The sequence below is a fragment of the Monopterus albus genome, unplaced genomic scaffold (genome assembly GCF_001952655.1).
Source record: "Monopterus albus unplaced genomic scaffold, M_albus_1.0 scaffold7.1, whole genome shotgun sequence".
NCBI lineage: Eukaryota > Metazoa > Chordata > Actinopteri > Synbranchiformes > Synbranchidae > Monopterus > Monopterus albus.
In genome coordinates, this window is record NW_018127887.1 from 3,770,655 (window position 1) to 3,784,880 (window position 14,226).

General features: G+C 40.5%; 1 protein-coding gene across 2 annotated transcripts in view; it reads left to right on the plus strand.

Annotated features, from left to right (window-relative positions):
• Window positions 1-292: 292 nt before the first annotated feature.
• Window positions 293-14,226, plus strand: part of wnt7bb (wingless-type MMTV integration site family, member 7Bb) — a 32,881-nt gene continuing 18,947 nt past the window's right edge. The window contains exons 1-2 of one of the 2 annotated variants that reach the window (XM_020625391.1): window positions 293-538; window positions 7,121-7,347. In XM_020625391.1, coding sequence (XP_020481047.1) covers window positions 468-538; window positions 7,121-7,347 — 298 coding nt within the window. In that variant the 5' untranslated portion in view covers window positions 293-467. Of the gene's footprint in view, window positions 539-2,525; window positions 2,845-7,120; window positions 7,348-14,226 lie in introns of those variants that run through there. The other variant, XM_020625381.1, reaches the window with a different exon arrangement.

Consider the following 14,226-nt stretch of genomic DNA (forward strand, 5'->3'; position numbering starts at 1 on the left):
ACCTGGCTGTTTTAAGTTACTAACATGGACGGGGTTTAAAATGTCTTCAAAGAGTAGAAACAGCAAGTGAAATTCCACAAGTTGGCACAGAACTCGCAGCAAATGCAAATAGTTTTCCTTTTCTTTTTTTATATGCAAGTCGCAGCAAATGGGAAATGTTAATTAGGCTCTACCGTCAAAATAAGGACGAATAGGAGGCACTTCCTCCAAGAACTCATTCACCTTTCAAATCCGATACTCTCTCAAGTTTCATTTTGGAGTTCCTAGTCACCTTACAGGTTGTCATCAGCATCTCACCTGCATTGCTGGACCATGGAGCCCAAGAGTTCAGAGGCGCTTCGGCTTGAGGTCGTGGAAAATAGGCGATATACGTGCATCTGGAAGGGTTAGGAAACCTGCCAATGTGAACGGAACGCGTGACCACTTTGTGTTACAGTGCATGGCATCTGGATAAAGTGGTAACGATCATGCACAAACCCCCCCGAAAGCGGAGTCTCTACGTGTTCCTGTGTTTTGGCATCATATACCTCAGACTTGGGTGAGTTTCTCTTTATATGATTCATGCCTAGACTGTTTTGTTCACATGCGCAACTTGAATATCAAATTTATTGCGACACTTACATTCCAGATTTTTACAGGGAAGCATCGGTTGCCCTCTGACCTCAGACTAAAGAACGATGTATAAAAGGTGTTTTACAGGTGTACCTAAAACGGTTTTAATAGAGACATATACCGAGGAATCTATTGTGCGTAAAAGTTGCAGATCAGGTCGCGTACCAACAAGAAATACGATAGATTCGTATTTGCTGTGAGAGAGCTATTAGGGTCACTTCGTGAGACTCCTGCCTCTTTGCAAAAGATGGTTTGAGCCGCAGTCTCTACTTCAGATCCAGCTCACCCCTGCATACCTTCATTAATAGCGGCGGACTGAGTTGTATTTCCACATTCCTTTGCCCAGACGGAGTTTTTACCTGTTTTGCAATACCTCACCTTGATGCATAAACACCTTAGTACTTGTATCCGTTCCTTCTGTGCTGCCCTATAACAGTCCCCCTCAAACATAATTGTAGGACCCTATAGGCACTTTAGAATCATTGTATCAATCACAAACTCTATAGGAGTTTTTGTTAGGTGCATTTTTCACGTCTGCACGCATGGGACATTCTTACTTATGTTTTTTTTTTCTCCGAATAGTAACATTAAAACATTTTTATTTTTTACAGAGATCCCCTGAAACTGAAATTATAACTTCAAACCATATAATTTCATCTAAGTATGCAAAAATAAATGCATGGCAAATGATAATGCAGTGGAGGACAGTCCCATCAAATCAGCACGTTATTTTCTGACACTATAACAAAATATGCATCAATAGTTGTCAACTTTGTTTTATCTGCAACTACTTTAAAAAGCTGTAACCAAATACAGACCTACTGTACACTATCACATGTGATCCACCTAATTTTTCTTAGTAAAATAAAATGATTATGTCCATACAACTTTAAGGCTTGTGTATTGATTTTATTGTATTTTCGGAGACATCGCCATGAACCAAACAAAAAAAAGTGTCATTCTTCTTTATTAAAACCTTATGTGGAATGAAGCGTATAACTTAAATTTGCACAGATGCCCGTATCATATGACAGTAGCGCCAATATAGAGGGAAATCACATATCTCCTTCTTTACTAAGCCCGAGCACATAGCTCACTCCTGCCATCCTTTTACTCTGGCTACATCTTTCATGGCACCCTCTTCATGTACTGGAGCCTGCAGGTGTTGAGTGAGAGTCGCGATGCTGAGGCGATAACAGCCCCCCACTCAATAAGCTCTGAGACAAAATCTCCACAAGTATTTTATTTCTCTTATCAGATCTAGTCCTGGGCAGTAAACGTGCTTTTTGTGCATTTCGGTTTCCATGGCGTTAAGCAATGGGAAATTAGATGAATATTATAGACGCCTAGTGCTGCCACGTGACAGTAAGGTCACTGAAAAACTCATATTAGAGTAAACAAGTGTACGTTATGTCTCCAAGGGAATGATATAGGACCTCCTGCTACCATAGGACATAGAATATCACAGATGGTAAGGACAATTCTTTACATAAAGATGCTTTATGCTCACTCGCACATTGACACCAATACCGAGCAGTAAGAACCTTCTCTGTTATTAAGACTTGTGAGTTAGTGTGACACCAACTTGTTGATTCAGAACGATCCTGCATATGAAATGTACTGGTTTTGTGCACACAGAGCCGTGATGATGGCGTGAAGCTCATGCATCCAGCGTCTATGTTTATTTTTGGTTGGCGGGGTGGTGGGGAAGAATGTGTGTGGGGTGGTGATGAATGAAACCTCCTGCACGCCCAACGGGGATTGGATCAGTGTCACCCTATTGTCCCGTTGGGGCAAAGTGGGCGGATAGTGTCTCTTTCTGCCCAATGGCAGGCACGACTCTCATGAGAGTGGAGAGAGGCACTTTTCTGCCATGCAAAATCCCTAAAACCATCATCATTCCGGCTCGGGAACCACAGTACTGTGTAACAGCCTCCGCTGCTGAGAGATGACAGAGCCAATCTCAGCGCACACATGGCCCTGGGAGCTTGAAGCTGCGTAGAGCCACCACACAAAAGACACGGACACGCACAGCACCTTCTTCTGATTTGTGCGAAAGGGACTTAAACCGGGAATTAAGGAAGTTTTTTTTTTCATCCTCCTGCGTCGTACCAGTCAGTCCGAACGTGGCCATTTGCTCAATGTCATCATGATCATCTTCTCGTCGCGCAGTGTACTGCTGTCAGTCTACTATCCACAGATCTTCCTCATCCTGACGAGTGGCAGCTACCTGTAAGTTTGAGCCAATTAACGGCTCCTTAATTTACTTCAGAGTGCGCGCGCTCATCCTCAGAAACACACAGGTTTGCTTTAGCTCCTCTGCAGCCTTCTGGCCGGACAACGGGCTTCATGTCCTTTATCTTGATCATCAGACGCCGGTTCTGAGGCGAATGCCTTTAGTTTTCCTTAAACACAGATTGGAGATGGAGTTGAAGTTGTTTAGACTGCTGCCAAAAGTAACGGCGCAGATCAGGCGTAACAAATATGCGTTTTAGGCAAAACGTTTAATTTAATTTAATTTAAGGATAGTTTTCACACACTAATGTTATACAAGTGTGAAATCCCATGCAGAACATTCACCAGTAGGAATAACGCTGGGAGAACGATCCACGTGGGAATAAACGAATTAGGTGAAAACCCGAATGCGCTAATGTGCCTTATGCAGGCGGATGAGGATGTCTTGTGAGAAAGCTGTGGTTTGTATGTGTACTGTTGCAAATATTTTGCAATATCAGAACGCAAAACATGTTTGTAACTGCTACGCGGATTCATTTTGGCCACAGAGTGGCAGAGATGTTCAAGAGAATCGGATGCTGAGATTCTGCCTTCTTCCCTGTGTATGGATAGTTTTTACATATGCCAGCACCGTTAACCTGTCAGAGCGTGAGAGGGATTATCTCTGTGCATTACCTCATCTCTGGTTAAATCTCAACATTTTGATGTTATCATTTGAACCCACATTTTAAAATATCTTCCTGCAACGTGCACGTGATTGACACTCTAAAGCCCTGTGGCTTTGAATTAAAGGAGAATTACTCTTGAAGAAGAATACTGGCTTTCATAAAGCTTCCAAAATAATTATTCAACCATGCTCCCTTGCTCCTTCCTCTGCTGCCCAGAGACCCCAAACCTGACGCTGAAATAGATGTGGTTTTTGGTTTTCAGCTAAAAGTGGGCTACACTGCTAAGTGATGGCTTACACATGAAAGCTACATACCATTGTTTGTTTTGATTATTTAAGTATGTTTTCTGTTGAGCACTGACCACAAAATATGTTTTCAGGAGAGCATTTAAATATACCATAATGCAATACCACCTCATGAAACTAGAGTTTTGGCATGTCAGACTCTAAAATATGTAGAGCTGTGTGGCAAATGATCCATCAGCAACAATCCATGAAGAGCTTTTTGGGCCATTTCACACCTCACACTACAATATTGAGGAATTTCACACTAAATGTTCCAATGACAATAATCTGAACATTTTTACTGTTTTGTTACAGTATTATCACACTGTCCTGACCAGTGTGCAACTGTGGATAAGGTTTAAACAGATGCAAATAGGATTTTGTTCACTGCACTGCTGATTTTAAACCGTCATATTTGTAAATGAGCAGTATAAAAGGAAAATCAGATTCCATTAACAGTTTTTTTCTTACTCTTGGAAAAAGAAGAGCACTTATTCTGTTGACTTAGTTAAGCTGTGTGTCAGGCATTTTCGTGAGTGCATTGCTCGGTAGAAGATGCACGCCTGGGGGCTTCACAGTGTCTAAGATAGGTTCAAAGCATTCCATGTGATGGAGTAGGCGGTTCTGAGCCCAGTGTATGTCATGACGTAGTCTTTTAGGCCACACTACCCTGCCACTAAATATTTGTAAATTCCTCACCACTGACACATGGTTCACATATACGTTTTTCCAAATGATTTATTGTTAGCTCACATTTCAGAAACCTGTGCTAGTATGGGATTTAATGCTGGATGAGTTTTATTCATATCATACATTTTATAGACATAAAGCCACAACTTGCCAAACATAACCTCATCTTTTTAAGAATTTAAAAATGGCATCTCTGAGTATAGAAGTGAAGCCGAATGTGTGATCTAAAAACCTACAACACCTTGAATGCATTTACTGCAAAATACACAGGAACAGTTTACTTATAGATTCACAATACTTTTAATTTAGGTATATGTATGGTACATAGTATTGTGCAGTGTTCAAATATGGTAAAAAAATTATAAATCATAACACCTGTTGTTTAGCAAGTACCAGAAAAACACATCTGTGTCACATCTAAACCTGAATTGAATGATGCTGTTATTAAATCACACCTTGTGTTTGGCATAAAGTGTTTGTGCAACTGCAGCATCTACTGTAAACAGACCAATTTAGTGACATTTTAGTCGTGTTTAAATTTCTGTCGACAGTGTATATGACAGTATATCTGTGTGATCGTGGGTGAGCTGTCCCCAAGGTGTTGCCGTATACACACAGGGTACACGCTAAGCAAACAGAATCGGTTTGTGCACTTTGATGATGCAGGGATTTAAAAGCTTAGCTCTGGAATTCTCTGTTTGGTGTTGTCTGATGGTTTGGATTGCCCATACTAGACAGTGATTTTGTGAATTAGCAGGTGAATGACATGAGAAAGAGGGAAGGTTATTATGAGTTCAGTTTGTTAAACTTGAAAATATCAGTCATGTTGTATCAGTTTTTAAAGAACAAAAGAAATTCATCAGGTGTTCTCAGCATCCACAGCAAATACTCAGGCCTGCTGCTGCTTTCAAACCTTCTTTGCTCTATCTGCTCTTAAACAAGCTTGAACTGCTGTGACCCTCTGCTGTAGATGTGGTTGTTCATGGCAACGATGACATCTAGTCTGCATAAACCATAAGGTCAGGCTCATTAAGACAAGAAATGTGCACCTGGAGAAATTCACTTTATTGCATAATAAATGTTAAGGGTGATTAGAACTTCTGTTATCATATAAAACCAGGGGCAATAAAATGCATTAGAGTCATTTACTGAAATATCAGTAATGTTCTCATTTTTAGCTCTTTTATATTTTGAAGTTACTGCCTTCAGTTGACCATATACTAAAACACAGAGCAACATGAATTAGGGTCATGGTGTTTTTTTTTTGGAAATAGACATTTTTAGTCCAATTGAAAAAAAAATCTTAGTTGAGGTAGTATAAGTGATACATTCTGGTGCAAGGTTTGCAAAATCAGCAGTATACGCACAATGACACTTTCCCTTTTACTGTATATTCTCAGTATGGTACCCTCACTGTGCTGGCAAGACCAAAAGAAAGTGTGCCATGCTCAGTCTTGTAATAGATACACATTGCTGCAGTTATGGTTTATTTGCTTGAAACTGAGATTTGTTTTTCTGTCTTTGTGGAGAAACTTATGCAATCAGTGCCAAGGGAACACCATTTTATGAGCAATTTCTAATCAGCGATCATGTCTTTGTTCTTAGTCAGGGGTCTCCTACCAAGATCACTGTGGACTAGAATTCACAGAACTCTGTGCCTCTCTTTCTCTTTCTCAGTCCCTTCCACCCCCACCCATTCTTCCTTTTCACTCCTTTTATACCACTGTCGCTTTTCACTGACACGCAACTTGCCTGCATTAGTTTGCCTTGTTTGTGGTGAACCTTTGGAGGTCGACGTCATACTTCAAAGCTAGCATTCGCCTCCATGCTCAGTTATGGCTCCCTGGCCCTGACATGTTTGAAAAGTATGTATCTACATGGTTTTAAGGGCCATAAACATACATGAGAAAGTCAGTGCTTTGTTAAGCTGTAATCTGTTTTAGCTTTCTCAGTGGTTGCAAAACCATTTTTAACATATGTTTTGGTATTATCACATCAAGAGATCAGATGTGATGAAGTCTTCCTGAGGAGAACTGAGAAGGTGTGTCTTTTACTTTACCCTACAAATTAAGATGACCAGTGTTGAAAACCTTATGTATTTTCCATGGAAACATGTCTTAAGTAAAAACAGCCCAGTAAAATTTATGGGCAGCACTTTACACCCTGAACAAGTTTCAAACATATAATTACACAAACCATAAGGAATAATATTTTGTGTGACATTTGGCTGAATGAACCCTCCATCTACAGCACAAGACATGGAACAAGTGTATTTGTTTAAGAACAGCCCCCCAGTTACATTTTCAGGTTTTTGATTTACCTGCAATATGTCAAATAGCAATGTTTTCATGCAGCTCAGCTTTGTTTTCACTGTAGAACATGCATTAATCATTAGCTGAACTGAATCCTAATCTGGAGAGTCTCACATAAGTGACTCAGTTTGACCATCCTCTGGAAGTTCTAACTGAGTTTCTGTTTGTGTGTGTGTGTGTGTGTTTGCAACCATGCATGCATGTATGTATGTATGTATGTATGTATGTTGTCCTGTGTGCATATGTCTGTTTGACTGTTGATGTGTGTGCATGAACACTCATGGGCGTGTGTGGTGGTGTGTTTTTCTCACTTTGGCAGGGCCCTGTCCTCGGTGGTGGCTCTGGGTGCCAACATCATCTGCAACAAGATTCCTGGTCTGGCACCTCGCCAGCGGGCCATCTGCCAGAGCCGCCCGGACGCCATCATTGTTGTGGGTGAAGGCGCCCAGATGGGCATCAACGAGTGTCAGTACCAGTTCCGATATGGACGCTGGAACTGTTCGGCGCTGGGAGAAAGGACAGTCTTCGGTCAGGAGCTGCGAGTAGGTCAGTCTGGGCCCTTGTGGGAACCTTTTGAGCCTTAGTTGTTGGCATGAGGATATTTTTTATGATGGGAGTTTTACCACTATGCACTTCTTCAGTGAATATATTTAATTTCTGACCTTTTTTTTTACTCAGGACTATGGTTGAATTTAGGTTTATATAAATTCTTAAGTTAGTTTTGATTTAATTCTTTGATCTAGCATTAAGTTCTTCTACCCTGCAGGACTTTCAGTACATTATGACAAATGTATGTTATGTAGCAGAACTTTGTCCAAACTTCTGGACATGGCTGTAGAAACCTATTCATCAATGTATCTGTTATTTAGAGTGTGATAATTTAATTAAACGTAACTCTATTTAGTAATATGCTACCATGTTAGCAAAAAATACACCAGTATCAAGAAGTTCACATCAGATTCTAATGCAAAAAGAGGCGTCAAAAAATTGGTAGTAATACAGGACCCATCTTGATTGATATTGTACTTTAGTGGTGGCCTCTAACAAATTTGCTGTCATTCAGAATACCAAATATCAGTCCAATAAACCCAGAGTTTCTAGGGCCTCTAGGACCTTGGGGCAGTTGCCCAATTTTCCTACTTGATATGATATTAGAATGTTATTTTTTGTGGAGGTCAGATCCCAAAGCTTCCCCAAAATACCAAAAATAGCATGCTGAAGTAAAGGTACATGTCAAAAATGCTGCACAAGATTACACATTTGGTGTTGCAGCCATAAAAACAGCATTTAAGGTTTGAGCACATCACTTTGGTTTGAGCAATATACAAATTCAGTGATGTACTGCAATAAACCAACAGCAGAATACACACCCCTATGTGACATTATTGTACAGTATAGAATTTGGTGTTTGTAACCTTGAGGGGGTAATATAAGGGTGAACCCTTGAGGGTATGAATGTTGTGTAAGTGACGTGGTCATTGCTGGGGAGAAAGAAATATCTTAAATGACTGATCTGGTGTTTGGCGTGTGTGTAGCAAACCTAGCGGATCATTGACAGTTGAATACTGGAAATGAATTAAAGCTTGGATGCTGCAAAGCAAAGGTGATGAACGCTTTTTCAGTCTGTGATCTCTAATAGTCATTTGGCAATGATAATAAATTTGACAATGACAACCACTGACGTTCCTACTCCAAAAGAAAAAGTAGTTGCATAATTCCTGTTTCGAGCCATACCATTGTCTCAGTTTTAGGAAAGAGTACAAGAAGCGTATCAATGTGGTACCAGCTCCCGACCCTTTGAGCCCCATGAAATATGGCTCTTCACAAGCCAAACCCTAACTGTGCACATCACACAGTCAAAACTCAAAGCAACAACACAGCCTCTTTGACTCTCTATTGTATAACCATTTGCATTGGCATTGCTCAAGAACTTCATATATTGTATTTCTCCAGTGCGCTCTAGTTTCTGTTGATGTAAGTTCTGCAATGAGCCTATTGGTTAGCAGCACGCCGACCATTGCTGGCTACGCCAAAGTTCTGGAAGAGCTACCGAAAGGCACTGGAGACATAATGGGGAAAATGTACAGTATGGTTGAAAAACGATATCACAAATGAGGAGACAACTAATCGTGTTATTGCAGAGAATGCTTGTTGAACTAAAATAGATGAACACATCTGTTGTTAATCGGGCTAAATTGGTTGTGTCCATGTCTGGCTGGTTCATGAGAGTGTGCACATACATACAGAAAAAGGCCTAAAGCAGACAAACATTTACATTTACAATGCTTTTGTTTGAGAAACTTGGCGTTCTGCAAACCTCTTTTGCATTGCTTTTGTTTTACAAGGACTTTTATATATTCCTTTTCATTTAGAAGATGCTTTGTTGCCATTATGTTGCGGTTGGGTTATGCATTTAATCCAGTGGCTCTGTTAACAATCACTCTTCCTAAGGAGTAGCTGAATTAGCTCCAGCTCCCTCTCCAAAAGCATTTTTCCTCTTTGTGAATGTGGCACTTTATTTTGTAATGGAGAATGTTGTTTTCCTCAACACTCAGCATCCCCTCTCCTCCTCCTTTCAGTCATTCTATTATGCTCTTTTAAAGGGTGTAGAGATTTAGGAATGATAGGGCACTGGTTCACTGGAAGTATCTGTGTGTCTTTTCAGCACTTTTGTAGGACTGATGTTTGTATTTTTATTTATTATACTGTATACCTAAAGTGTGTTGGAGTATAGAAATCTAAATGGTGTCATGATTGCTTGGTATCGACGGAACTTGTTGGCTTTCTCAATAAAGTATCCCATTGGTGATGTCTTTTTTTAGACCAACATGAAACTTGATTACACCTCTAGCTGTGTGTCATTGCCATTGTAATCTTACTCTGTACTGAAGTTCTGTCTATGATAGTTTGCAAAAACTGTAAGAAATGTCTTCTCATCTTGACTGAGGAAATTCCTGCTCTAAGATTTGTGCCCTGTAACAGTCCTGGGCTCTTCCTCTTTCGTTTAAGACAGTGGTGTTATTCCTCTACTTCACACAGGAAAAAGGGAGAAAACGTTGCATTGTTTGTTTCTCTTGACAGTGTTGGCATATTTGGTCGAACCCATGGCTTCAGTGAAATGCACACAGCAGCTCTTTGTCCACGGGATTGTTAAACTATCTAAACAGAGGCTTGTGCTCTGGGTTGTGATCAGGATGTGGGTTCATGGTTTTAGAAGGTAGAACCAGGCCTAAAGAGGTTTAAGTTTTGTAAAAAGAATCAAAAAGACTACAGTGCTATCTGTAATACAAAAATGTTTTATATTTTAATGAGTTACTTTAATCAGGAGATGCATTGGCAAGTGGCAAATTGAAACACATGCTAATATCATTGTGTAATAAATGTGTTATTGATAAATTGTTGTTAGAACAATAGCTTCATTCATTGACTAGAAAATTACTTCAGCAAAAACAAGTCGGTAACTGGTTTGGATAAAAATTTTAAACTGAGGACTAGCTTAAAACAGTGACTGTTCATTTTGCACATTTGTTTACAAAGCTGTATCTAGCATGTCCAGATATTGTTTTACTACTGTACCCTTTCTGAATGCCTGGTAATGTATTCAGATATCTTTCTGGTCTGTGGTCAGCACTGAGAAGAGACCTGTATGTAGAAATGCATGTTTTACAGGCTAGCTGCACTATTATAATCAACCTTGTGTCAGTTGTGTCAGCTACCATCACCATCCTTGATTACCAGAAATGACAAATGAAGTGTGGCGACTAATCCAAGTGACTTTTTACTGTGATAATCTATCAATTAGGCTTGTGTCAATCAGCACAGAGTATTCCTTGTCAGCATGGTTATCTGGAGAGTGGCAGTGTCCAGCTATGCATAATACCAACATCTTGTGTTAGTGTTTCAGTGGGGTGTGTAGTGACTGTTGTTAGCCCCTTCAAAGATCAATAGAACAATGGTTATGTAAAACTACTTTCAATATATATCTAACCAGTTGTTCTCCACCTTCACTGATCTCGCACAATGCGTATATGCACACAGGAAGCAGGTTATTGGGACAAATCAAAATAGAACTCAAGTGAACTGAACCTTTTGTGGGTGAGGTGTTGTGTAGCTGCTGCTCATTTTTAGAGTTGAATGGGCTCATCACGTACAGATTGTTGTTACCACTTCCCTAAAAGCACTCTTAGAGAGTTCTGCTCATTCGTATTTTCACTAGTTTAGCACTAATGATAGTGTGTTTTCCTCTTATTATGTTCAAAAGTGTTTAATTTGTTATACTGGAAATATGTAATCGTCAAAGTTTAACACTGGCTATTCTCCCTACACACAGTGATAAGATATGTTGCTTGTTACAGTTGTGCGATTGGGTACTACACCTTGAGGCAAGCACTTCACAGTAGGTTGGAATGATAGTAATGGGGATCTGAATGTGCATGTTGACTTTAGCAGTGTCGCACTAGGCCACTGTGGGAGACCAGAGACACCATGGCTTCTGTAGAACTCCCATGGAAGTTCGACACTGTGCTTTACATCACTCCAAATCTGCAAATTCCCACATCATCATAATCAAGAAAAGCTACTCCCGTTCTTTCATTCATTTTCTACCGTTTGTTCCCTGAGCAGGGTCACGGGGGGGTGACCGGAGCCAATCCCAGCCGGCAATCGGGCGAAGGTTTATAGGTCTGGTCATGTGATATTTACTTGACACTTAACAGAAAAGCATATTCCGTTCAGGATCCGGCTTCTGCTTGTACCTCCTGCGTTGCCTTGTACTGTCATGATTCGGTTTCGCTGCTTCCTGTCCTGCTTTTATTTTGACGTTACTTCCTGTTTTTGTTTCACCTTAGTTTCGGTCTTTTTACGTTCTTCTTCACTCACATTGATTTCACCTGTTTCATTATTGTTTGCACCTCTATTTAGGCAGCGTCCTCCCACCAGGACGCTGCCAGATTGTTCTAGACCCCAGCTCTAACTCTCCAGCTTTCCTTCGGTTTTGGTATCTTGTGTTTCTGACCTGGACTGTTACCTTGGTATATTCGTTTCTGCTTTGCCCTCTTGTCTCGGACTGCCACAGTGTATGATATCGGACTTCCCTCTGGACTACGTATTTTGGATCACCTCTGTTGGATGTGTTTGCTGGCTCTGACCTCGGACTGTTAAGGACATGTGAGTTTTGTGTTTTTCACCGTGTCTTGTATGGTTTTTTTTTGTTCAACGTTAGTTCTCTTAATAAAGAGATGGTTTTGTTTTACACTTCCTCGTCTGGCCATTTATTTGAGTTCACCTAACACTTTTCGGCCACATTACGCGCTGTTTCTGACAGTTACTCAGCTGAACAGTAGACCTGAGGGTTGGTGGACTGATGGAAAAATGACAGCATCACCATTCTTGTGGCACTGGCTTTCTTATTATGCTCTGACTGACAAACTGGAGAGCAACACCATAAACTTGCAGTGAGATTTGAAACCAGCAGTTTAATTGTGTCTGTTTCCTCTGCAAATGCAGATTTCTTCCCCTTGTGCCCTGCTATGGTGTTGGCACTACTTGGTAGCTTTAGTCTGTAAAAATGTGCCATGAATTATCCTGTGTTAACAGAAATGGGTGTTATTGAGTGGCTTGTTGCAGCCTGTTAAGAAGTAATAACAAAATTAGAGACTGATCTGTCACCGAGTTGAGGAAAGGAGGAGGGTTCAGGATAAGAATGGTGATAATCCTTGGCCTGGTTTCTGGATGAATCATTCTGTTTTAAATATTCCCGTCAAGACCGATCCCGTGATTCTGTGATTTGTTGATGCAGTTTTATTATGCATATTTGGGTGTGTTCACCCATGCTTGAAGTGCATTGAAAGGCCCATGTAGTTTGTTACACATCTCACATAAGTCAATGTGCCTTTTGATCCAGGAAGTGCTCTTCGTTCCATTCAAAAGCTCAAGTAACACACACATACTGTATATAAACTGCTGCTTCTGAGCTTTGGTATATTCAGTATTTGGAAATAAATACAACTATTACAATATATTTATACTTGTCCCCTTCTTTAATAGCATGTTTTGACTTAAGAAGCCTCATCTTGTGTACCATCAGACATTCCTTTGGCTAACCACCTGGAACAGGGATGCCCTTTACTTAAAGACCTGCTTATGAACACCTTACGGTTCTGTTCAAATTGCAGTGCACTTGATGTTGGTGATTAGAGCTTGAAAATGGACACCTTTCAACGGCTACACTCGGCATCAAAGGCCAACGCTGGCCCCCTTGTCATAAGATGGCCTGCTCTGGTTACTCTCTGTCTGACTTTCCAACCAGATTGTCACTGTCCTGATTCATGCTTTTCATTTGAAAAAGGGTTCTTGTGTGGCTGCTAGTGAAATATTACAAAAGTTCAATCATGCTGCCTCTGGCCCATTGCACAAGAATGGATGCAACACTTGAACAGGTGAGCCTTTATCTGCAGAGGGAATACTGCTGTGTTTTTTTAATAGCAGTGTTTGATTTAAACATCAAATGTTGCTGGCAATACTTTGTTTATTAATGTTGCTTTGAAACAAGAAGAATATGTAAGAGAATACACAAGGAAATGCCTGTTTTCCTCTTTGACCTACATCATACCTCGCTCTCTTTTGGTTTTCTTTCCATTTACTCTCTTTTTCTGTCTCTCTCGTTTACCTCTGATCGGCATCGAGTTGATGCCCTAAACTCTGCTTCACTACTAAAAAGGATGGGGACAACAGGGAAATGAGGAAATAAATGTATCTGATTAGTTACCAAAAAAACCAATAATAAAGTAAAATGTGGAGGCTTTAGACTGGAGAGGGTTTAGAGAATATAGGGTGTGTTTAAGTCTGTATTTTCCCATCCTTTGACAGAATTGCCCCCCAGGCAGTTCCTCCCTCATCTCTCTTTCACACTCTCACTCCTTTTGGAAGCTCAGAGTGCAATGAAGGCAGTTGGTGATCCACCTGTCAGGACTGTTGGGCTGCAGGGGCCAAACCAGTGTCTACTCAGATTAAGGGTGTTTAAGTTTGCAGGTTCATTGAAAACCACTTGCGTGGAAAGAACTCCTGGACAGGCACATACTTGATCAGGAGCTGGAGATCCAGGACTCCTTTGAGCAGAGCTCCCCCTTTGTGCAGGCGAAAGGTCACTACAGATAGTGCCAGACATAACTCAGTGCTGAGTTCAGCTTTTGTATTCCCAGTTTTAACAGTGGAGGAGGATAAGTAAGTGCAAAAAGGATGTAGTTGATACAAATCATGGGATTTTGGCCTCATGTTTTACATACCATACTCTTTTATAAAACCTAAATTCACTGAAGATTTAAGATTTGGAGTCTGTTTATTTGTGGATGCAACATGTCAGACAACAGATGCACTGAATTTTGGTTTTCCTGACTAACAGCTTATTTAAAAAAAAAAAAAAAAAAA